Genomic DNA, 25,402 nt, shown 5'->3' with positions numbered 1-25,402 from the left:
ACACACACACACACACACACACACACACGAGAACCTTTAGCAGAGGGTGTGTTGACTGAGGAACAGATCTGACCTTCCTCGCAGGTTATTTAGCCTTCTTCAAAGAAACTGCGAAATTTCACTTGACAAAATGTGAATGAAATGAACGGAAATGTAATTATTATAAATGAGTCTCCCCAAATATCTCCTATTCTGTTTTGATGGCCTAAGCTGCAACCCTACATCACAGTGCATCTCTTTTACATAAAGATACATTTCTAAATAAGAGTCTAAAATAGATACTTGTTTGTCGCTGAAAAACCTGTAAATAGTCATGAAAATAAATATAAAAATTGCAATCAATACATGCCTCTAGGCTTCAGGTGTTCGCAGTATTCTTCTTGGAAACACTCGAAATTCTGTGCAAGCACTCCACAGGAGCCACTGTGAAGTAGGGCTGTGTAATTAATCAAATTTTAATCTCGATTACGATTTTGGCTTGCAACGATTACGAAAACAACGTAATCGAAATAAAACTATTATTATTATAATTTTCTTTTTTATTTATTATAATTTTTAATAAACATTTTTTTTATTGTGTTTTCAGTTGAATTATACTTAAAGTTCAGGGTAATCAACTGTTAAAAACATACTGTTTACATTTTTTCTTTTCATAAATTGATGTTTTCAAAGTAAATGGATAATCGTTTTTAATAATCGTGATATCAGTTATTGACCAAAATAATCGTGATTATGATTTTTGCCATAATCGAGCATCCCTACTGTGAAGAGAGTGAGGAGAATAACATGTGTAAAACATCTGTGCTCCATGTCTTCCCTCTAGCTGGAGCGCATGTTGGAAGGAAGTGCGGTGCGGGCCCAGAAGCAGCTGGTGCTGCTGCACCGAGAGGACGGCCCCCCACCCAAAGGAACTGTGGACTGGCTCAACATGCGGAGCTGGATCTCCAGACACCTCCACCTCTTCTGTCCCCGAAGGGTCTTCTCTAAGAGGAGCCTGCCCAAATTGGTAAGAATTAAGAAAGTTGTTTTTCCTTCTCTTTAATTCTCCCCTGTGGCTGTTTCCATCTTGCATTTAGGCCTTTTTATAATCTATTATCTCTCATCCAGTTCATTCCTCTCAACATCCCACTCTCTACTTGTATTATAGTAATCTCAATGTTTCTGTTTTGCAGTTGGAGCTGTATCTACGTGTGTTTGAGAAGCCTGCAGACCGCCACTCAGACTTCTCCCGCCTGGCTCGAGTCCTCACAGGAAACTCTATTGCTCTCATCCTGGGAGGGGGAGGGGCCAGGTAACGCTCCTGTCTGTCTTCAAATGAATCTAAGACATTCACTTTTATATATAACATCTGAAACACTCTTCTGGGTTTAATGGATTTTATAATCAGAGCCTAAGACCTTTAATCACAAAGCTTTTTGTTTAATCTCTCAGCCCACCTGCATCTTTTTTTGGATAAGTAGTTAAGTTTCTCTCTGTTGTTTATCTCCTGTTCAGGGGCTGTTCCCAGGTGGGGGTAGTGCGAGCTCTCTGTGAAGCCGGCATCCCAGTGGACCTCATCGGTGGCACCTCTATAGGCTCCCTGATGGGTGCAATATACGCTGAGGACAAGAGCCACAGCCGCATGAGGATGAGGGCCAGAGAGTGGGCCATGGTGAGAGTCAGAGCAACATGACACTAGTCTTTTAAAGGTCACCTATTATGCAAAATCCACTTTTCATGTCTTTTATACATAAACATGTGTCCCCTCTGTGTAAAGAGATTCTGAAAGTTTCAGGAACAAAGATTTGGTCACTTTTTGTCCTGATTCATTTATATAAAAACCTGTCTGAAAATCAGCTGATCAGATTTTGGCCACTTTATGATGTCATAACGATTTTTTGGCTTGTTTAACCATTAGCCAATCACCAACCAAGGTAACCCCCCCCCCCCCACCTTATCACCTGAATCTCCTCCTAGAGCACCATTGTGTTCTTTTTAACCAAATATCTCTCAGAGGGGCGTGGGGAGTGGCTCCTTATTATTATTAGTATTTGAGCAGACATTCAGCATTTTTTCCAGCAGGAAACCCCTTCCTACTGTTTTTGGAATAACTTGTTGATGTATCATGACACTGTATAATCTGTTGCACAACATATGCTGACTGCAGAGCCAGGAGAAGTTTTGTCCCGTTAGATGGCAGCCTTGAATTAGGCCAACAACTGTGACAAACAAATGTTTAATGTTGATTATTTATTAGACAAGATTGTGTTTTGTGAAAGACAATCTGATTGAAACGGCTTTTACTCGGGTAGAAGAGGAATATGTTCAAGCAGTTTACATTTTATAGTGACGACTGTCCTTGTGAAGGTGACTCTCTCTCTCACGTCATTCTATTTAAATTATAATGCAGCTAAGACCTCTTTTCTACTTTCTATTTTATTAACTACACTTTGCTGATGAACCATTAAAAGTCAAATGTGTATAGTTTTACATACACTGTTGAACTGAAACGCTTAGTTGTAATATGAAGTCATCTTTGGGTCTTTAACCCCGTGAACATCCTTGACGGCTGATTTGAGACACCTCCTCAGTCTGCAGGCTGAGCAAGGAGTGTGATTGGTCCTCCCGCAGTGTGTCCCGCGACTCCCGCCTCCCCGTCCTCCTGTGGTTCTGTCCTTGGTTCTAAACCTTTTTTCTTCAGATGCAGCTGGCTGTGTAGCTGTATCAAATAAAAATAACCACTGCTGTAATAAAACGTTTGTCCTTAGCAAAGTCAGAACAGGACAGTTTGCGCTGTTGAAATGATAAGGAATGAATTGATCTCCTTTTTTGAAGTTTTTGTCATTGAAAAGCATGTATACAAAACACTTTTGTACAGCAACAACAACCCAAAACCAATGAATCAAAATTCTGCTTTAATTTCAGGGATGAATTCAGACAGAGACATCTTGTGTAGGACAGAAGTCATTTGACCTTTCTTTCTTTCTTTGAAGGGGATGACATCGGTATTCAAGAAGGTTCTGGACTTGACGTACCCAGTGACCTCCATGTTCTCCGGCGCTGCCTTCAACTCAAGCGTCAGCAATGTCTTCAAGGGCAAACAGATTGAGGCGAGTTCACAAAGAACTATAAAACGAGGCATAGAGATCAGCATGCATGTTGCAAAGTCAACAGGATCATGTTAACGTTTGTTTATCTGATCTGTTGTGTATTCAGGACCTTCGGATCCCATACTTCAATATTACAACTGACATCACTGCCTCCGCCATGAGAGTACACACTGATGGTAGGTGCACTTTCTTTTTTTGTCTTAAACCCGTTATAACAGAAAGAGCGTTTTCTTAGATTCTGCTGCTGCTTTCTCATTTATCTGCTTCTGAGATGTCCACTGTCCTCATTGGTGAACTGACCCTTTAATTAGTCTCACTGATGACTCATTTTCTTCCAGTTCAGGTTGGTTGCCTTCAATTTAATACCAATTACATTTTTGCCAGTTTTTAATGATTTTTAATAGTTTGTTTTATTTCGCATATTGACTGGCTAATGTGCCCTTTCATTTGTGTTTTACAGCTGTATTTGTCTGCCTGTCTTGTCTGTGTTTTATCTGTTGTAACTTCGTCATGCTGCCCTTCTTGGCCAGGTCTCTCTTGGAAAAGAGATTTTACGTGGGTTAAATAAAGGATATATAAAATGTAATACATAGTGCTGAAGAGGCATAACACCGTTTTCTGTTTTCTGTTTGAGGTTCTCTGTGGCGGTATGTTCGCGCCAGCATGTCTCTGTCTGGGTATCTACCTCCGCTCTGCGACCCCAAAGATGGACACCTGCTGATGGATGGAGGCTACATCAACAACCTGCCAGGTGTGTTACAATTAAGGCACATTTACAAAAAGGCCCCAAGATTGCTGAACCTGCACATATAACACAAAAAGGAAATCTCAAACATCCGCAAACGATAACACTATCTCCTTACTGCGCTGCCAAGCAAATAGCATATATCAGTGCTGCTGTGCTATTTGCGCATATTTAAAAATACCTGAAGATGAATCAGGTATCTTCTATTTTAACACCCATGTATGATTGATTATTTCTCAATCTCCACCCTATTTCCTTCTCCCAGCTGATGTGGCGCGCTCCATGGGGGCCAAAGTGGTGATAGCTATCGACGTGGGCAGCCGGGATGAAACCAACCTCACTAATTACGGAGACTCACTCTCAGGCTGGTGGCTGCTATGGAAACGCCTCAACCCCCTAGCTGAGAAAGTAAAGGTAATGGATTGATAAAAAAATGAAGACACAACAGACTGTGCGCGGTTGTGTTTTGAAACTAAATGAGTCCTATGAATAAGTATGAGGATATTATTGTACGTGATGCATATGCTCGTTTCCACACTTGCTGTTTTAGGTGTTAAACATGGCAGAGATCCAGACTCGCCTGGCCTACGTGTGCTGCGTTAGACAGCTGGAGTCTGTGAAGAGCAGCGACTACTGCGAGTACATCAGACCTCCGATCGACAGATACCGCACTCTGGAGTTTGGCAAGTTTGACGAGATTGCTGTAAGTTTACGCAGAACACGTATAACGTTTTCATAAAGTATCCTGAGGTGTCTTATAGATTTTGGCCATCAGTAGAGACAGTCAAAGTCAACTTTATTGTCATTTGTTCAGTTTGTGTGTACAGACAGAGAGATCGAAATACTTCCCAACATCCCGAGTAATAGAAATATGTATAAAGATATGTATAATATACACTGATATCTGTGTATTTGTGAAATGCAGGAGGTGGGATACCAGCACGGAAAGACTGTGTTTGACGTGTGGACGCGCAGCGGAGTGGTGGAGAAAATGTTGAAAGACCGACACCAGGAGGAGTTCCACAACACCCAGAGCAAGAACAATGTAAGGATGGAGGAAGAGGGAAACATTTAAGTACAGTTAAATGCAGAGCAACACCAGAGCCTGGGCCTAGTTTAACTCGTAGTGTGAAGTATAAGTATGTATATTTGTGATTTACAGTAAAGTAGCTGACAGAGGACATCTTCAAAGTTGTTTCTCGATCTCTTATTGTTTAGATCGTCTGGGTTTAGCAATCAAACTGATAAGCTCACAAACACATTATCTCAGTGACTGCTCTGCATTAGTACCCATCTGTGCAAAAAGAACAAAGCAAAATTCACATCCTCTCCAGTTCAGTCGGCGTCTTTAATCTCATTTGCAGTCAATGTGTGTTTAATCAACCACATGGGTGTACTATACGTTTAATATTTTCTCTCGTTTCTACGCTTTTCATTGCCAGCTGCATTTCAATGTCAACAGCCTGATGTTGCAGGCTTTGGGCTACACTGCGGTTAAAGTAATACAATTAAAACTCTGCATCAGGCTGTTCTCTTAAAGCACAGAAACACGGATTAGCCGTAAACCAGATTTGTCCCTGAGCTATGACAATGAGAGACAAAAGACCAACTAAACAAGGAAGAAGACAGAATGATGAAAAGGGTTGAGATAATCAGCACAAATATGAACAACATCAGATCAGAGGATCAGATACTAGGGCTGATATCTAAATGAGTTTTGAGAATAGCCGCAAAGCATCACATTAACCTGAATAATTGTGATCTTTTTTTTAGATATTTTTAAGTTGCTATTGTAGGGAGCACCCTCAGGGGAAAAGATGCTTCTCTAACCGAGATGGTGGTAGACATTTGAAAACAAAAGGGGGTGATTGTGTCTAAAAAAAACAACATTAAATCTAATGATTTCAAGAAAAACCACTGATCCTTGAATTGTGTCTGAGGAAACAAAGAAGATCATATCCACCGGTGAGACAATAGTCAGAATTGGTCCTAACCGAAATGAGTGTGCACAAATGTTATGTCCATTCAAGCTGACATGATAGAAGTGAAAATGGCAACAATTAGATCGCCATGAGAACATTTTTGCCTCAAAGCTTTCGCTGGTTTCCTCTCTGTGGTTTTCTGTTTACATGGTGGACATCTGTTTAAAGGTGGGGTAGGTAAGTTTGAGAAACCGGCTCGAGATACACTTTTTGTTATATTCCATAGAATGCTCTTAACATCCCGATAGCAATGAATATCTTCAGTGCTTTGACAAAAAATCCATAAAAAAATGTCATCTGTGGAAGCTGTAGTACTGTAAAAAGCACGACCAATCATTTTAGCCGGCCCGGCTAAAATAACTGGATGGCCTACCTGCCTGTCAGCCTTCCATCTGTGCACAAACTTATCTCGTGCCCTCATTGGTCATGTGCGCGTTCGTGTGTGTTGGAGGAGGGGCTCTGTAAGGAAGTGGCAGATTTTCTCCGGCTGTGTATTTTCAAATTCTAGCGATCTCGAGCCGGTTTCTCAAACTTACCTACCCCACCTTTAATATATGGACAGATTTTGTGTCTCTTTTTCCCCAATTGGCAATTTTCTAAATCAGGCCCTTAAAAAGTGTGGTTGATGTTAGATGTGGTTGATAAACGATGGCTCAGTTTATTTAAATCATTTCTGTAATGTTTATACTTGTCTTCCAGGTGCTGACGTGTCCCAATGCCTCCTTCACTGACCTGGCAGAAATCGTGTCCCGCATCGAGCCCGTCAAACCTGTCCTGGTGGACGGTAAAACACTGACACACTTCCCCTCTTCAGACACACCCTCCATCGTACTTTAGTTACACATGTGTACAGAGAAACATGCTGATAGTGTTTCTCCTCCATGTTTGTCTTTCCCATGCTCGCTGTTATTTGTTTATAGATTCTTTTTCCTGTCTGTTTCGCATCGAGGAGCAAATCAATTTCTGAATCTCCATTGCAGAATACATTTTAGCAGTTACATGTTAAAATGTATGCAACCATATTGTACAGGCTGTCAGCAGGGTCTTAGAAAGTGTTAAAAGTTCAATTTAGGGACTATTACGGACCTTTTAATATTATTAAAAAGTCTTAATAGGCATTTTTTAATGTATCGCATTTTGTAAAAAAGTAGTCGTCATCAGCAGATGATTCAAATATAATGCATACATTTTATTTCCCAAACCAGGGCCCCACAAAATGTTTTGATGCTGAACTTTAAAAAAAAAATCAGGCTGTATAATATAACTTTAGTTAAAGTGTGTAACTCGCATCATTCAGCTACCAGTGGTGTTTGTCCTTGATATTTCCGTCCCTCTCACTCTTTCTATTTTTAACGCATTTGTCATCTATCGCTCGTCACACTTTTACATTTTTGATATTCTGACTCACTCACCTGCCCCCCCACTTCCATTTGTCACCTGTCTTACACACCACATATTCTTACTTATTCACCCACAATGCTCTGCTTCCTGTCTCCCTCCCCTCCCTCAGAGGAGTCAGACTTCCACACTGACTACGACGAGGAGGCTCTGGAGAGCGCTCTGTCTGACATGGAGCTCTATAACCGCTACGGAGAGCACACTGAGGGGGAGGAGACTGCTGACACGGCGTGAACACACACTATGGCCATTCTTTTCTTTAAAGAAGCCAATGCATTTAGTCATGTCTAAAACAATGGTAAACCATAGACTTCTGCAGTGTACATGTTTTTCTCTCTCTTCACAACATACATTTGAGCATGTTTAATCTAGACTTTGGGAAAGTCAAATGTGTCCTGTTGGCTTTGGTACAGAAAGAGATTAAAGTTCACTGGAGCCAGGCCAATTCATTCTTTAGAAGGTGATCAATAATGCCGTAAAACATTTCCTGAAAGTAGGTGGAAGACACTAGAGAGCCACCTCATTAAACTAAATGATGTGTTTTTCTTGTAGTTAAGAGACAGGGTCTGAGAAAGCTGTTGGGCGATGAATTTGAGACCAACTTCTTAAACCCTGGTCACCCTTAAAAAGTGTTTCCCAAAGCAGACAAATCAAATAAATGATTGCATATTCCAGTACATAAAAGATTTAGTTTAACTGGCAAGTGGAGCTTTTGTCCGTCCAAGAAAGAAGTGTTACGTGTACCCTACTATAACAAAAGAGAAGGGGATTATTAACGCTGTAACGATAACGGCACATCACACAGATCGAATGTTGATGGTGGATTAACCCTTTATCGGGCGAGGAACCATATTTGGGTTAGGGTTACCAAACATGGCGTCCCCCCCCGCGACTCAGTGAGGTCGAAAAGCATGTGGTTTTCTCCCAGCCAATCAGCGAAGATCACTCTACGCCATTGGGGAATTTGACCAATCAGCAGAGGCCTGAAATGGGTTAGAGTGAACCTAATAGTGTCCTATAAAGGGTTAAGGAGAGGATCCGTGAGTGGTTTCGAGGTCTAGCCCAGGCCATAAAAGGCCATTTATTTTGGTTACTTAACACTTTAAAGTTTAGCTAGTTATTGAAAGAGCAAGATGAACAGTTAGAATAAGATACACATTGAGATTGTTAATTGATTGACAAGACAAACGTATCTTTATTCAATAGCATTATTAATGTCATTTGAGCTCCTTGCTTCTTCACTGATACATGACCTTCCTTGTGATTCTCAGGATGAAGAGCTGGATGGGAGACGTGCACCCCGCATCACCTCACCCTCCAGCAGCCAGGCCCCGCCCCCGTCCGTCCGTCACACCAGGAAGTCCTTACCAAACAGTCCATGAAGTGAACACTGCTGCAATGACCTCTAACTGATCAGGTCACCCAAAATGTAACCTGTATGTCTTTCCACCCCCCCCCCCCACACAAAACCTGTCCCCTACCCCTGTCGGCATGACAACGAGAACCATTGTGCCCTCTGTAGCCGAGCGTCGTTAAGTGTGGCTGACATGACTAACGGACGCCCCCCCCCCCCCCCCTTTAAAAAAACGATTACAAGCAGCGAGTCTCGCAATTACTCAGCTGCAAATCCTATGCATTCCTTTTACACAAGAGCAGCTGCATGCAAATCATTTCTCATATTGAGAGTCAAGAGTACTTGCTGAAGCTTAACATGAATAACACCAGTACAGATAGACAGACGGTAGGAGAGGTGAGGAGATATTCATGAAGTGAGAACTATTACGTATGGCTGATTATGCTAGGAAGACAGATGTATGGTGTCAGTTAACCTATATTCCAAAATACCTGTTTCTCCCCTTCCCTGTTATCTAGACATGCAGATCGTTTTATTATGAAGCAAATTCAACTTTTCCGAATAGAACAAATATTCTACAATTATAATAATGATGGTAATTTTTGACTGACCACAGGTAATGTGACTTAAGACATTCTTTAAATTGTAAGTGGTCACAAACACATTTTTGTAAATCAAAGCTCTGAATAATCAGCAATGTCAAGAGTTTTCGTCAGGTTTAATTCCCTGAGTAGAACATAGATCAAGTGCACTCTGCTGACAGTGATGTTTGAGCATTTTTTATTTTCTGAATACATTTCTCTATAAAACACCTTATGTGTATTTTCTGGGGCAGAAATATCAGAAACTTGGTCAAACAAGGGCAGAACTATCTACATGGCTAGATACCACTAGAGATAAGATAGACAAATACTATCAGGGGCCACTTTATGAGGTATACCCGTAAATCTAATGTCAATACAACACACTAGCCATATATTCTACCTTTACCAATCCTATGAGGTTGTGCTTGACTGTATTATATTAAGGTGTTTATATTCTTATTTGTTGGCCACATTAACCTACATTTAGGGTGGCAGAATATTCAAAATACAACTAATTAGAATGCAGTCTAACTATGATCTCAATGCTAAAACATGGTGTTTACACTTCTTTGAGTGATTATAAAGTAGGCTTCATGGCAGAACAGTTGTACTGGATTGTACATTTCTACCTGATAAAGTGGCATCCAAATATGTAATTGTTCTAAGTTCACAGGCATTCTTTAACTTTTCTACATTCAGTCTTTGTGATGATCCACATCGACAAACGTCATTTCAAAAAGCAGAAAGAGATCAGAATAAGCCGCACACTGTGGCCATGGCTGTCAGCACAGTTTTGTCACACGCAGCGTACCAGGGACACGGAGGGAAGTAATTATTGCATTCCACTTCAAAGCACGAGATCTCCCCCCCCCCACCCCCCACCCCCCACCCGTCTGTTTTCTGGCTTGAATCGTACACAGACTGAGCAGCAGTGCGGATCTCTTGGGTGACGCTCCACTCGCCTCAGTGCAGTTTGAGCTATTTGCAGCAGCAGATCAGTTATTCACAGGAACATGTTGTTACTTGGCTTGTCAACACAGGTTCCAACTTGTTTCCAGTGATTTGGATGTATTTGTGTCGTGAAATGGTCATTTACATGATTTTCTTTGCACACATAAGTCAATTACACAAAATATGTTTAAAATGAAGCCAATAATGTAGACAAACTAAACCTTAGATGATTTTTCACACGATAACTGGACAATCACTCCAGAAATGCAATGCACAAATACGCTAACAGATTGAGTTCAAATCGTGTTAAACAAACCTCTCTGTATGACATTTAACCAATTCTTTAAGAGCTAACTTCACACCAATTACATCTAACAAGCATTAACAATTGATTTGTGTGATCTTTATTGGTTCAGTTAACAGATTTATATTTTTGTCTATACGAAAGAAATGGATATGAAAATGTCTTAGAGCCGAAGATGCCATCTCTACATTTTATTTGTCTAATCAACCGTCCAAAACCCAGAGTACTTCAGTGTAGTATAAAGTATTTAAAAAGTTCCTGTAGCTGAGAAACTGGAACCTTTTAAATGTTTGGCAGTTTTGTTATTTATGAACGATTCATAGTTTATCAAAGTAAGTAGTATTTCTGGTAATGATTAATCACCTTATTACATGAGCCATAACAAAAGTGCTTAACCATTTTTGTTCTGAAAGAATCATGAATATATACTTGTATATACTTTTTATTGACAAACATGTCATTATCTGGCCAACAAGCGTTGTTACAGTGATAGTAACACATGTCACGTACTGTATCTGTAACATTCAATGAAGTTAGAATATCAATGCAACTTTTCCAGATCTTATTTTCTGAATATAGCATCCTGCGGCTAACTCTGGTGCTACAGTGCCTGCAGCCTGACAGCAGGAGAAACCTTGTGATAAACACTTTGGGATCCCATATGGTGTTGGAGAAATGGAGTCTGGACACATTAGAGAAAAGCAGAGATGGGAAAATATTGTTTACCAAGGAGGTGATGGTTTTTTTGCACTGGTGTGCGTTTTTATTTTTGGGTGGTTTCCAAAAACCAAGCACAATGAATTGATGTTTTCTGGCAGAATGAATGTATCTCTACTTTATGAAATGGGACATGGTAATGGATTAAGTGCTTGTGTAATGTGTGGAACTGTGCCATAAAGTTAATGTAACAAAGCCTCAGATGACCCTACAGAAACACAACCACTCGTGCCCTAATTTAGGATTAGTGTACAATGATGAATGTTTACCTGGACTGTATGACATTGGTTACTTGTCTATATTTATGTTATTTGATAAATGTTCTTTTTGATAATCAATTCTTACTAATAAATCACTGTTTTGCTGTTGTACTCTGTATGTCAGTCATTATTCTATTATCCATCATTCTCTCTCAGTTTGCTACAGAAAATAAATGACTAATATTATTTTTCATTGTAACAAAAAAGTCATGTTACCATATACAAAACATAAATCATATTCTAGCATCAAATGAAAAAAAAACACAAAATGTGAATCATTTAATAAAAATAAATTATAGTATGTCAAAAATATGCAAAAAACGAAATGGTATAGTATGTCGAAAATATGTTTAAAACATGCAAAAACGGCATAGGATAAAATATTTTTTTAAAACAACATAGTATAGTCTGTCAAAACCTTTTAAAAAAAACTCATACTATACTGTAGTTAGTAAAAAGAGTTCCCGGTATGGTAACAGGATATATATTAGTATACTATATATATATAGTAATATAGTTTAGTATGTCTAAAATACACCGGCCCTGGTTCGACTCCCGGACCCGACAATTCTAAGTTTTGCTAAATGTTCACCCCTCAGATTTAAAAAAAAAATAAAGCAATAATAATACAAATAAATAAAACATCAACCAATATATTGTAAGTTAAATGACCAGTCGCTCAGAAATACCTAGAAAAAAAATGGAGGGTATATTATTAAAGCCTCTTAGTATATAGTGCAGTATAATGCAAATCACTTTAACAGCACCGCAGCTTCTAAAATGATCACAAGGGGAAGTTAGAACCTATGTCTGGCTTTTGCTTACTGCATAATGGATATTCTCCACTACCTCCCAACCAGAGACCATCATTGAGAATAGGATAAAAGGGGGATGAATGCAACCGGTGCAGTAAAACGATTAAAGGTCACCTATTATGCAAAATCCACTTTTTCATGTCTTTTATACATAAACATGTGTCCTCTCTGTGGAAAGAGACTCTGAAAGTTTCAAGAACAAAGACCCCCTCTCTTTTTGTCCTGAGCCATTTATATAAAAACCTGTCTGAAAATGAGCTGATCAGATTTTAGCCACTTTATGATGTCATAACGATTTTGTGGCTTGTGTAACCATTAGCCAATCACCCCCCCCCCCCCCACCTTATCACCTGAATCTCCTCCTAGAGCACCATTGTGTTCTTTTTAACCAAATATCTCGCAAAGGGGCGTGGGGAGGGGCTCCTTATTTTCATCTAAAGTAACAGACAGAGAATCAGCATTTTTGAAACAGGGCTGAAACAGAGGGGTTTATGGGATGCTACAATGCATGATCTGTTAGGTATTTTGAGCCAAACACTTCAGAGACATGTTTTATATATATCTGAGACCTATAATATATTGATCTAAAACAGTATAATAGGGGACCTTTAAAGTAGATTTTCGAAATCAAAGATACAAACTGAAGAAAACATTTGTTCTGTGTTGTATTGAGCTTGCGCTAAAGAAAACAGAGATTATCATAAATGAAGAGCTATCACACCTGGGAGCCTGTTTACCACACACACACACACACACACTCACACAAACACAGAGCAACATACCAATGGATGATTAATCCCACGTTATTGATGTGCCATAATGAGCTCTTTCAATCCCGCAGCCTCCCAGAGGAACGCAGACTTGCATCAGCTAATTAATGAGCAGGCAGAGGGGAATTTAGGTCAGAAGAAGGGGGAAGAGAACGTGAGGGGAATAAGTGGCACTAGCCTCGATCAATACATCACAGGCAAAAGAGTGGAGAGAGGACAAAACGAGGGGTGAATGAGTCCAAGCTCCCAGGATATTACAGTCTTTTTGACAAGGTTGACAGTGAACAACACGGTTGACAATGAACAAGCGGTGCCACAGCGTTGTTGGACAAAGACCCCGCTCTGGACAGAATTACCGCTGCAGGCATCAGGAGAGCCGTTTATAGAAAAATGAGGCAGGGGAAGTGGGGCGACAAGGGGAACTTTCTGCCCTCAAACAGACAGATAGTTTGATTTATAGAAGGTCGTATTTAACGGTCCAGAATCACATACTGTATACCTCTCTTTTCCCTGTTTCATCGCCTCTCATTCTTCTTCCCCTGTCTACAGGCGTTTGGAAAAATGGGGACAAAAAGGACTTAAACAGGTAAGTGGGTCACACCTTTGTTGCTGTAGTAAAAAGGCCTCTGGGATGAGAGGCTACAAAAAGATGTGTCAACAAACAGAAAGGTCCCTGTGGAAAATGTATTAGCACCACTTACTGAATCAGAATTTCATCACATGACGATGATGATGATGATACAATATGAAACGTAGAAGATGGTGACACACAATGTATAAACTAAAAGAGCTATTTCCAACAATCAACAATAATAATTACTTAAGGTCTCCACTCGAGAATACTCTATACAGTCATTATTGATCTCCATGAACACTTCTCAATATGATTTGCTGTCAGACATCACGTGCAGAGACAGATGAACCATCAGGAGTAACACATACGACCATTATTCATGCAAAGGTGCTGGGTCACAATTACACGCACACATAAGACAACAAAAACAACTACACACACACTGCTGTTGTTCCTGAGTCGTTTTTTATATCAACATTTTGACCGACATTGAAATTGAACTAAAAAAGACGTTTTGAGGGAGAAACATTACCGGGATTAAGGGGTAGAAACGATGTGAGAGTATTATTTTGAGACCTGGATTGGAGTTCACTGCCCTCGAGTTCAGAGCCTCGTTGCCCTGCAGCTAAGACTTGTGTTAACCTCTCACTCTCAGTATGTCTCTGCCATTCACAATGTGAGGCTCTTTGCTCCAGAGCAGAAGCGGCAGCAGCCATTAGTAGTAGAAAAGCACTCGATAAATGTGACTTTCCAAACCGCAGCACCATGTGTCATATGAGGTTAAACGGTGGTTTAGAACTAGCAGGAGCACTAGTAATAAGCAACAGGTGAGGGATATATATTTACTATCTGCAAAAGAACACAGATAACCAGCATTAACACACTATGACACTAGGATGGAGCAAATAATAAGCATTAACTTCACATCATATATCCCCCTATTTTTGATAAGGGTCCCCCCTTATACAAAATATAAGCTTTTAATTTCAAACAGACACACAATTATTGAGTTGGGTTGTTCATTAATTGATCCCACACTTTTAAATAAAGTTCACCATATAACTTACTTCAATTCAGTTTTTTTAAAGCATTACTATAATAATTGTTGTGTTGTTTCCAAGGAAGAACTAGTCACCCTAGAATCTACAATGTAGGCGTTTATTTCCCCACTTTGTTTTTCTTTGCTAAATGGTTGTCGTTCAGTGTTGAAACATTCATTAGCTAACAATGACATAATTACAATTTGAAATAGAAGATCTTTAATGTTCTATTAATATAAAGTGAGGTCCAGTTACCAGTTACTCTATGAAACAGTTGGTAGTTATGGGTACTTTTTACTTAAGTACATTTCGAAGCCCATTCTTTTTTACTTTTACTTGAGTAAAGAATTTTAGTCAGTACTTCTACCTTTACCAGAGTGTTTTTAAACACGAGTATCTGTACTTCTACTTGAGTAAAGGATGTTTTTAGTTTTGCTATCTCTGCTGGTGATTTTATGTGATTGTTAAAAACTATTTTGGAAGTAATACCTGCTGGGGTTGGATCAAAAGGTGCAAAAAGTATGTTCAATTGTATTCTGTTATGACTTTAATTTACCGTAGTGTTTTTCATATCTGGCTGTCAAAAGGATACGAGCTAAAAGGTGCCATGAGAATACGCCAAAGGAGACAGATCCAGATTCATCAAATGGCAAATATAAAACAGACATTCATACATCAGGGTGATGAGCAACTATTATTTCAATTTGTACTAAAAACTATCAACCTATTTGTCAATCAACAAAGAATTCCTTCAGAACAAGTTTGAGATTCAGCCATTTAACAATGAAATCTGAACCTTTTGCTGCTTTTGAAATGGGAGAATTTGCATATTTTCTACAGTTTATGTTGTTGTAAATGTAATGTGTTTACCTCAAATCGTTTATAAATATTAGTAGGACAAGATTGAATTTCAAGACACCAGGCAACTTGGAATCTGGGGACTAGTGATGAGTTTTAACATTTTCTTTTTATAATTTGCATAGTAAATGTGTCAATAATGAAAAAGCTAATCATACTGATAGCAATCTACAGACCTAACTCCATTAAACATTCAAGCAAAAATCACCGTACATTTTAGACTTGATGCCGAAGCTGATAGGATTAAAGCTCGAGTCTTCAAGTTGCTCCATGAACTAAACACCAACTAGAGCTGATTTGTCTCAGAGATGCAAGCTCCATAGAGGACAAAGTCATTTTTCACAGAAACCTGTCCAACATCAACTCCAGTAAATTAAGGTTGTCTGTTATCTCAAGATTTTTCCTTTTGTCTCGGTTTCAATCTGTCTCAGCATGAGTCAGTTGATCACTGCCTCGGGTCTGTACAGGATGGAGCGATAAGAACAAAATGAGTGTCTGTTTTTCCAGTAGAGACACTATCAACATGTATCTGTGGCCTCCTGTCTTTATTTCACAGTGTGTGAGGACACAGAGGTGATGATTCATACGTTACTCAACATAAAGCACATTGTACCTCTCAGTAACTGTAACATTCACAGTATATATAGAACCCTGTATGTGAAGCACTCTGAAATGCACATAACTTATTAACAGTGCACCACCCAAACACCTTCACAACACTCACTCAGTCAACTAGCACAGATAACCTGATTTGCAACAACAAAATACTGAAATGTGTGAATATGTAAGTGCGATTGTCTAAGAGGAAATAAGTTAATATGCAACCAGGGAAACAGGACACGAGGGTGTGTCTCTCTGTTGTCAATTCTTTATTCAAATGTTCCTTCGGCTGGACAGTGATCAGAAACAGTAATCCTGATTACAGAAACTCTCCAATACATATGAGTGATTTGTTGATGTGAATCCTGTTTAGCTTGGGATGTTTTATTGGTTCATACACCTTTCTGCTTCAACTATTCCCCCATGAAATACAAAAGCATTATCATTGGAAACAATTATTTTAACTAGTTCTTATAAAGGAAAACTTATCGTAGAAGTCTTAGAATATATTAATTGAATAGCAGTAGTGGAGTTAAGATACATTCCTCACTATGACTGTCATGTTTGGGCAAATGTCTGTCAAGTGAAAACAAAATGAAAGCCACATTTTAATTGAAAAATGTAGATATACTGTCTTTAATGTAAGCAATAACCTGTACAAACAGCAATGAGATGCTGATACTACACTTATCACTTATACACTTTTCAAAAAAAATGTAATTTAATCCAAAATCTCTAAAAATGTTATGTTTATTAGTAGATAACATATCAAACTTCAAATTTCTTCCTGGATTTAAAGTCCAATATTCAACTTTCCTGGGAGATGTACAACAGAGAGAAAAGTATTTATGAGTTTGCCATCTGAAAATAAAATCATGTCCAGTGGCAGCTTGTGTGGGTCTGGATATGAGTCTGCAGAATCCCTGTAAGAGTCTTTGTGTGGGAGTGGGCTCCTGCGCTGTATTCTGTGTAATATGCTCACAGACACAGAACTGGAGGTCAGGAGGAAAACAAAGATGTAGTCACAGCTGATGGTTGATCCATCATGAGGTCTGGGCAGAGCTGCTGCCTTTTCCAGCTCTCTACCAGGCTAATAATATCCTGCTAACGCTGAAGATTAGGAACACGAGGTGAGAGCACCTCGCTGTCCAAGTACGTCAGAGCGTTTGCAGCTGCTATAAAAGGAGGATAACAGTTCTCTAGATAGAAACAGGGTCATGGGTTTTCGAATATAAACCACAAAAATACTTCCACTCCATGACGGAGCCTAAATAAAGACTGCACTGACGCAAATATATATATTTTTTAATTGTTAGTTTAAGGTGTGTTTTAGAGTTGGTTAGATAGATGAAAAACTTTAAAATAGGTCTGGTTACTTTAAGTTTAGCAGCACACAGCTGAAAAGATGGAGGGTTTCAGAAACACAATTAACCTTCAACCTTCATCTTTAGATGAACTAGCAGACTTCTGGTTGAATATATTGTTATTCTGGTTTTATTATATTCATTGTTTTTCTACAGACAATTTTAATTGTGTTTCAAGGTCCAACTGTTCACCCATGTGTCCCGATCTCGAAGCCAGAGCAATACCCTCTTCGATTTGATAAACCTTTCCCTTGAAACTGCCATGTGTGTTAGGGTCTTAGAGAGTGCAAAGTACATCAGCACCAGGGTCTCTCGTGGCACTCTATCCAGCTTTCCTATCGCCTGCTCATTCATCACTTTCCCCCCTCACCCTTCACTCGCCCCTCTGTTAGATTCTGTGCTGGAAGGGCTGTTCGCCCCAGCTCCTTACCCTTCCTTTTTATTTATTTATTCTCCTCCCCTTTTTTGTCCCCCCTTCTACTGTCCAATATCTCAATCATACTTTAGGTTCATTCATCAATAACTCATCCAGGCCTTTTACATTTTATTGGTGTGTTCCTCTTCCTTCTTACATTTCCCTCACTGCCCATGCCTTACTCTGATTGGATTAGAGGCACTGAACAACTGTTTTGATGTCTTCCAGACATGTCTTCCACGACATCGCAGCACTGAGACTGCTCTTGTGAATGACTTCAATGACATCCACTAAAAACACAGTCATCGGCAGAATTTCAGTTTCAGTATAACTGGTTCATGGTGCTGAATTTGACAAGCTCAATATCAACACATAACAAGACTGAGGGAAAACTTGGTAGGACATTTTAGCACAGCACTAAGCTGGCTTGAACTCTACTTAAAGGAGAGAACACGTCATGTCTATAGGTCCTTACAAATCTGACAAGAACCATTTGAAATGAGGAGTTCCCCAAGGCTTCATTCTGGGGCCACTTCTGTTTAACATCTACATGCATGTCTGTCGAAGAATTGCCTCTACAATAAAAATAAAAATACTTTTGCTTATAAGACACTAAATGTTGTGTCAAAAATCAATGTCTGATCCTGTGCTCTATAATGTACTGAACCATCAAGACATCTCGGGCCGTCTGGGATTGTTTTCAGTCAGATAGTCAAAACTACACATGGAGAAGCAGCGTGTTTATGCTCCATATCTGGAACTCCCAGAAAATTGCAGGTCTGCTGAAACTCATACTTCTTTTAAATCAAGGCTGTTTGGTACAAGCCACAGGGGTCTAAGGACAAGCTGCACACATCGTAAAGCCACCTGAGGCAAAGGTGTTATTTGTGATATTGGGCTGTATAAATTCAATTGGATTGGAGTTTGAATTCCTTTGACTGCAATTTTATTCCAGTCTTTTTCTATGTGTGCCTGTTTGTTTTAATGTCCCAATCTCTTGGCTCTTTAATAACCTTGTTATTTTATAATGTACTTCTTTTGAACTGTCTTAATGTTTTAAATGTTTTTTGTTAAGTACTTTGAATTGCGTTAGTGTTGAAATGTGCTAAATTACATTACATGTAATTTGTTAGACGCTTTTATCCAAAGCGACTTACATACATTGAGTACTGTGGACAATCCCCACAGGAGCAATTTGGGGTGAAGTGTCTTGCCTAGGGACACAACGACATGCTGACTGCAGTGGGACTCGAACTTGCTATCCCCTGATTCGAAGTCCATCACACTACCCACTGAGCCACAGCCTCCCTAAATAAACCAACTTGCTTGCCTTTTCCAACAGTAAATAGTCTCTCTCATTGTTTGCTAACCCACAGAGATCTGAGTGATTTGGCTGGGCGTCCTCAGAGGCATTAGGCCACAGCGAGTGAGAAAGTCAGAAAGAAATTACCTTTTCCCAGCTGAGCAGCAAGACAGAGCTGGGAAGCAACGCGGTTTAAATCAGATCAATGTGCCCTTTGTCATCTCACCGTCTGCCTTGTCAGTTTGTGTTTCTGCCCATGTGTTGTCTGTTTACTCCTGAGTATCTGTTTTCAATTTGTTGATCTGTTCAACCCAAAAGGTGTCTGCGCCTGTTTTTTTTTTAAATGTATAATGCCCCATAGCAATTCGACAAAATCCTGGCAGATATTTTTTTTTTAATTTATTTTATGAAATTACACCAGGTATCACAAATGTTGATGTTTGGTATCTCAAAGGTCTTGTGCTTTGTCCAGAACAAGGAATTTAAGCAAGCCGCAATTACCAAAAAATAAGCCCGGTGAGGCTGTTCAAAGGTACAACGTTGCTTTGAGCTAAATGCTTACAGTACATCAAAATTGCTAACACACTGATAATCTGTATGCTACTGTAGCTAACATGAGGATGTGGAGCAGGTGTAATATGCCCCATGTTGTTTTAGGCCTTCAAACATTTGCTAAATAGCACTGAAAAAAAAAAAAAAAAATCTGACCTGATAGTGTAGTTAGTAGATCTGTAGATACGACACAACATAAGTAAAAAAACTGATCTGCTAGTAATTTTTTAGGAAAATTCAGTCGTTCACTAAATTCAGTATGTTTAATCCTCTGAGGACCGTGTACGCCTACAATCTATTTACGCTACCTTAGTTTTTGTGTTTAGACCTTCTTCAAGCATTGAGCACCTCTTTACTTTAAACAAAATTAAATATATTTTTTTCTTTCTTTATTCAAAAATGTTTTTCTTACAAAAGCTACTTGTATATTGTATTATCTAGAAAATGTATCCAGTTATGCAAGTTGTGAATGTATAACTGAAGGTTGGGTGCATTCAGTGAAGCGGTACACATGTATGTTACATGCCTTTGTTGTGTGTTTATCAGATTTTCCAGCCATATGTCACTTCGTATGTACATCACACTCTGTTTCTGGTTTTTCTGTTCATCTATTAGCTGTTATTAGTCGATACACATTCCTGTTTATCGGCCTGTATCCCCAGCTGTCTCACCCTCTGCCTGCTGTGGCTGTGCAGGGAGGAGAGCAGTAAGGACCGACAGACACTTTCTAGCTCTCTGGCTTCACTTTCAGCTTCATCATAATGTCCCCGGAGCTACAGTAAATCACTTGACTCCCTGCGAAGGACACATTGTTCCTTTTTGGTTTCTGTTATGTGCAGAGTAGAATAAAGGTGCAGTGTGTTTAAGCGTGTGAGAATGAAATGTAATGTCAGCTGGTGACATCATTGAGCTTCATTTTTACACACTTTCTTTCTCTTTTTCTCTTGAAGTGAATGAAGCAACATTTGTCGGAGTAAGCAGAGTCAAGCAGGACTCCATAATTCATAATTTAGCGTCTGGGAGGACAGCCAGCCCTGGCCTCAGCCTCTCATTCATCTGCAGTGTAACACCGCTGCAGCTGAGCTCCATTCACTTAGAGCAAAGCTTAAATACACCCAGTGGACTCTTCCCAAAGAACCACTCTAATGTGTTTACATTTGTATACCTGCTAACGCTGCAGGAGCTACAGATAGAGTCCCACTGGATATGCAGATAAGACATTCATGCTGATGTAGTCATATATATGAACAAAATAATAACACACTGTGTCTCTGATTGTATTTACAGTTCATTTTAAGACAAACACACACTATTATATTGAAAGCTGTGCAGAGGTGTAAGTAGATGTTATTTTCTTGAGGTTATGCAATTGAGCAAAGCTTTGTTTTTTCAAATGTTCCCTTTCCCAACTCATCAAACATCTTACATGTGGCTGCCAAGCAGTAACCTTTTCACTGAGAGAAAACAGCCATTGTTTTTACAGCCTGCATGTTTTCTAGTTTGATATCTAAAAAGTCATTTGCTCATTAAGGCGGTGCTTTTCAAAGGTCAGATATCACAGGGTCATTAAATGATTACAAAACTACAAATGTTACTTTGGAGATGTGACTAAAATATGCTAGATTATATTTCTTGAGCAAATTTTAAGCCTTTTTTAAACAAATCGTATACGTACCACAGACATGTACTGAGACCTGTAGCTGCTTGGAAGGTGGGAAACTACAGCTGAAATGTAGTTTTTTTTATTTGTCAATGGACAGAAATGTAATGTCAAAGAAAATCTTCATTTGCTCCTTGAATGTGAGAATTTTGAGTCGGTCGGTTGATCCGCCGGCGCCGCTTTTATAGGGACTGACATATCTCAACAACTACAGAATGGATTTGGAATGACATTTTGTAGACAATATTCATGATCCCCAGAGGATGAATCCTAATGAATTTGATGATCCCCTCACATTTCATAGTCCCATCATCACGTCAAAATGAACCGAGAATTAGTAACAGTAATCTCATTTGTTTCATGTGTGAAGGCAATTTGCATCCATCTCCAGAAAAGGTAGAATCCACCAAATAAGGGAATAAACGTAATGGCAAAATTGCAACAATACATCAAAATGCTTTTGGAACCGTCTTCATATGCAAGCTGTAAACATACACATTTGTTTAAGTGTGGCGCCATTGTAACGAAAACATTGGACACACAGAATCAAACCACAAAATGAAAGAGTTCAGTCCATCTTTCCCTTACTACACCTCGACCATGACTCTGATCATCTGTTCGTGAAGATACCGCATTGACCTGTGCCCTTTTCCTCCATTACCCATTGGCTATTGCTGTTTCTCCTTTTCCGCTTTCATCCCATTTCTTCCCCTCTTCATCTCACCTTATATTACCCTTTTAGAGTCTTCCATCAGCTTTCTAACCGGCCTCTCCTCTCCTTTACCTTCAACAGAATCAAACCACCGCTGCTCAGGCGACCAGAGAGCGCAGGAATCTGTTAAGCACCATAGTGGAAATATGTCACCTGGGAGCCGATGTTAGGAGCAATTTAGTATTGAGGGAAGGGTGAAGAAGAGGAGCAGTGAGGAGGGGAGGTGTGCTGCAGTACCAAGGTGAGACAAGGTGGGGATAGACATGGGTGTCACGTACAGGAAGGACACACACACACACACACACACACACACACACACACACACACACACACACACACAACACACACACACAAACACACACACACACACACACACACACAACACACACACACACACACACACACACACACACACACACACACACACCACACCACACACACACACACACACACACACCACACATCACACACACACACACACCACACACACACACACACACACACACCACACACACACACACACACACACACACACACACACACACACACACACACACACACACACACACACACACACAATTAGTCTCAGAGGTGATTCTGGCCCCGTAATGAGATTGGAGGACTGCCTTGTTAGAGTTATATCACCCTTAACAACACCATCAATTCACCTAATCACACTGCAGTGGACATAAATACATGACATGTCAATTTCTTTGACTTGATTTCGTCGTTTTTTCTACTGGCTGGTTCATGAACAGTCAATAAGTCATAGCATTTGAATCCATCGTTTGGTGCAGACAAGAACAACAACACCAAATGTTTGAAAAGAGATAATAAAATACACTTTTCATTGAAATACTTGTAATATAAATGAGAGTTTCTCTAGATTAACGTAAGGCATTATAGACAGGAGAAGTGTAAGTCTAAGCATTAGTACAGCTATAGATATTATGTCCATGCTTCCTATTTCATTCCAACATATTTGAAGCAAGAAAGCCTGACATAGTTTAATTCGAAATCTAATGTTTTGGAATGTACGAGTTTTAATTGAAATGAAGATAACGTTTCCAAAAGAGCAGTGATTTAGTGATCAAAGCCTTGTCCTTTGTTAATGTGAGGTAACGTAATGTAACACTGTAAAAGATGCCATTTTCAGTACATTTTACAATAACTGTTCTATTGTATATTCTTAATATACTGTATGTGTTTCTTACTTTCATTTCTTTTATCTTATTAACCTGAAAACGAGTTTTTTCAATCAGCTTCGTACTTTGAGCCATTAGGTCCTACATTTACACACACTTTTCTGCCACACTTTATGTATTTAGTTGAGTTTTTTTAACATACCAGATGTCATGTTGCCACTATGTTTAAACTGATGTAGGTAGCTGTGGTACATTTCTCAGCTTTCATCCTGATTCCACGGCACCAGCTCCTCATGTTTTAATGACGTACTACAGTACTGGGTTATGGCATCACATGCCTTTTGCCTTTTTGTGCATCCCACATCCCAGCGATGCTGAATGTGTCAGCTTGAATCTGCTCTATAGAAGGCTTTAGGGACCCGCTGCGCTGCTACTAAAGCCAGCAGGGAGCACCAATACGAGCAGAGATGATTCTGTCAAATTACATTTCTTAACCATTTATGGAATCAATTGTGTTTTATATCCTCTAATGAAAGACTGCGTCTGAAATGCGTAAAGGATTCTGACGCCAGAGCTGCACAGGAATGTTCAGCAGACATAAAATAAGATCATATTATAATGGTAATTGTATGATGTATATGTGCATATCATAGATGTATTTGTAGTGATTGTGTTTCTATGATGTGCCTATTTTGTACCATTTAACAAGAAATACAGTATCTTTCATACAAGCCATGCATAAGTGCTTTTACCTACACAACAAACCACACTTCTGCAGGTGCTACGTGTGTGAATCAACACGTCTTCTGTCATAGAGCCTCACAGAGGGAGATGTGACTGTTTGACCTTATAGCTGAAGGAGCTGCTTCACCGTGAGCAAGCGTACAGATGACAGCGATGACAGTGATAGCTCTCTTTGTAGTGCAAAGGGTCACCTCATCACTGTCAGCACCAGGCGCTGTATGAAGCATATCCCTGTACACACAAGGGGGGGGAGCTCTTTGTATGTAGCTGATTTCATGTGATGAGTCATTGACATTTTGAACCTCTTCAAAAGGCTAATGAAAAATAATAATTATGAGTTCTTTGTTGGTGAGGAAATGAGTGCAAATTGATTCATTATACTGTTCTTAAAGGCCCTTTCACACATGCTCTGCAACCCTGATACTATCTAGACATTACCCAGAGGTAAGGTTTGAATCTTTGGACCGGACATACAATGGACTTTACCCTGCTAGCTCCCTGGTAATGTCCGACTAAGCCCATGTGTGGGCATATTGTTAATGTTTCTACTATGGCTGGCCTGAAAACGGCAAACGAGCACCTCTCCTTTGGAGTCGTCTTCCCTTTCACATCCGTGAAGCTAATTCCGTTGATTCCTTCAAAAGCAAACTCAAAACCCATCTCTTCGTCTTCTTTGTCAACTCATTTCCATCACCTAGTTTCCATCTGCTATAGCATCACTTCTGTCACATGCTTTTATCATATGGCAATTTTATGTTGTTGTATAATGTTTTTATAATTGTTATGCTATGACATTTGTATTTTGTTTTTGTCTTTGCTTTTGTTTGCTTTACATTTTTGGTGATTTGGGGCTACAATACATTTTGATTTGATTTGATCTGATCTCAGGGTTAAGAAGAAGGTTCATTTCCACAAAAAACTCCAATGAAAATGTCAATTGGGAACGTCTGTTTGTACGAGCCGACCCCCAAATCGTCAGACAAGTTCAAGAAATGGCAAGGTAATCTGTTTAAGAAAAAAATGATGAACCGGCTAAGAGACCTTGGTGTAATGTGTTTTCATGTCATGCCTCCTGCGCCTCCATGAAACAACACCTTGTCTAAACCAAACAGTGTTTTTCTAGTAAGTGAGAACTGACATGGACAATCTCCTGTTGATGTATACAAAGTTAAACTCCAGGAAATACAGAAACACCTTAGTTTGTTCCAGCAGATTCAGTTAAACCACGTGTTTGATGAGGAGGCCAGAGGAGTACAAGAGGAGGACTGAACAAACGAGAGAAGGACACAATGATAGATGAGGGCGCGTGCAGGGTGAGATTTAAGCGTTGGCATTTCCTGTGTAGTGGCATCCCCCCCCATTGTTGTATCATTCTCTCATGATAAGACCTTTAAACCTCCGCATCATCTACGGGATTCCACGGCTTATTTATATATCGCTGCTGCCTGAATGTCACAGGGGAGTGG

The 25,402-nt window shown here is 39.6% G+C and overlaps 1 protein-coding gene across 1 annotated transcript in view; it reads left to right on the top strand.

The window, feature by feature from the left end:
• pnpla7a (patatin-like phospholipase domain containing 7a) overlaps nt 1–11,495 on the top strand; it is a 28,189-nt gene extending 16,694 nt beyond the window's left edge. Inside the window, exons 25-36 of the mRNA XM_034123106.1 lie at nt 824–1,006; nt 1,173–1,291; nt 1,495–1,651; nt 2,973–3,089; nt 3,196–3,265; nt 3,724–3,840; nt 4,100–4,248; nt 4,385–4,537; nt 4,760–4,879; nt 6,516–6,600; nt 7,327–7,512; nt 8,486–11,495. Coding sequence (XP_033978997.1) covers nt 824–1,006; nt 1,173–1,291; nt 1,495–1,651; nt 2,973–3,089; nt 3,196–3,265; nt 3,724–3,840; nt 4,100–4,248; nt 4,385–4,537; nt 4,760–4,879; nt 6,516–6,600; nt 7,327–7,448 — 1,392 coding nt within the window. The 3' untranslated portion in view covers nt 7,449–7,512; nt 8,486–11,495. The remainder of the gene's footprint in view (nt 1–823; nt 1,007–1,172; nt 1,292–1,494; nt 1,652–2,972; nt 3,090–3,195; nt 3,266–3,723; nt 3,841–4,099; nt 4,249–4,384; nt 4,538–4,759; nt 4,880–6,515; nt 6,601–7,326; nt 7,513–8,485) is intronic.
• The last annotated feature ends 13,907 nt before the right edge of the window (nt 11,496–25,402 follow it).

The sequence above is a fragment of the Trematomus bernacchii genome, unplaced genomic scaffold (genome assembly GCF_902827165.1).
Source record: "Trematomus bernacchii unplaced genomic scaffold, fTreBer1.1, whole genome shotgun sequence".
NCBI classification, from domain to species: Eukaryota; Metazoa; Chordata; class Actinopteri; order Perciformes; family Nototheniidae; genus Trematomus; species Trematomus bernacchii.
The sequence above is the reverse complement of the archived record's forward strand: the minus strand, read 5'-3'. Positions and strand labels throughout refer to the sequence as shown.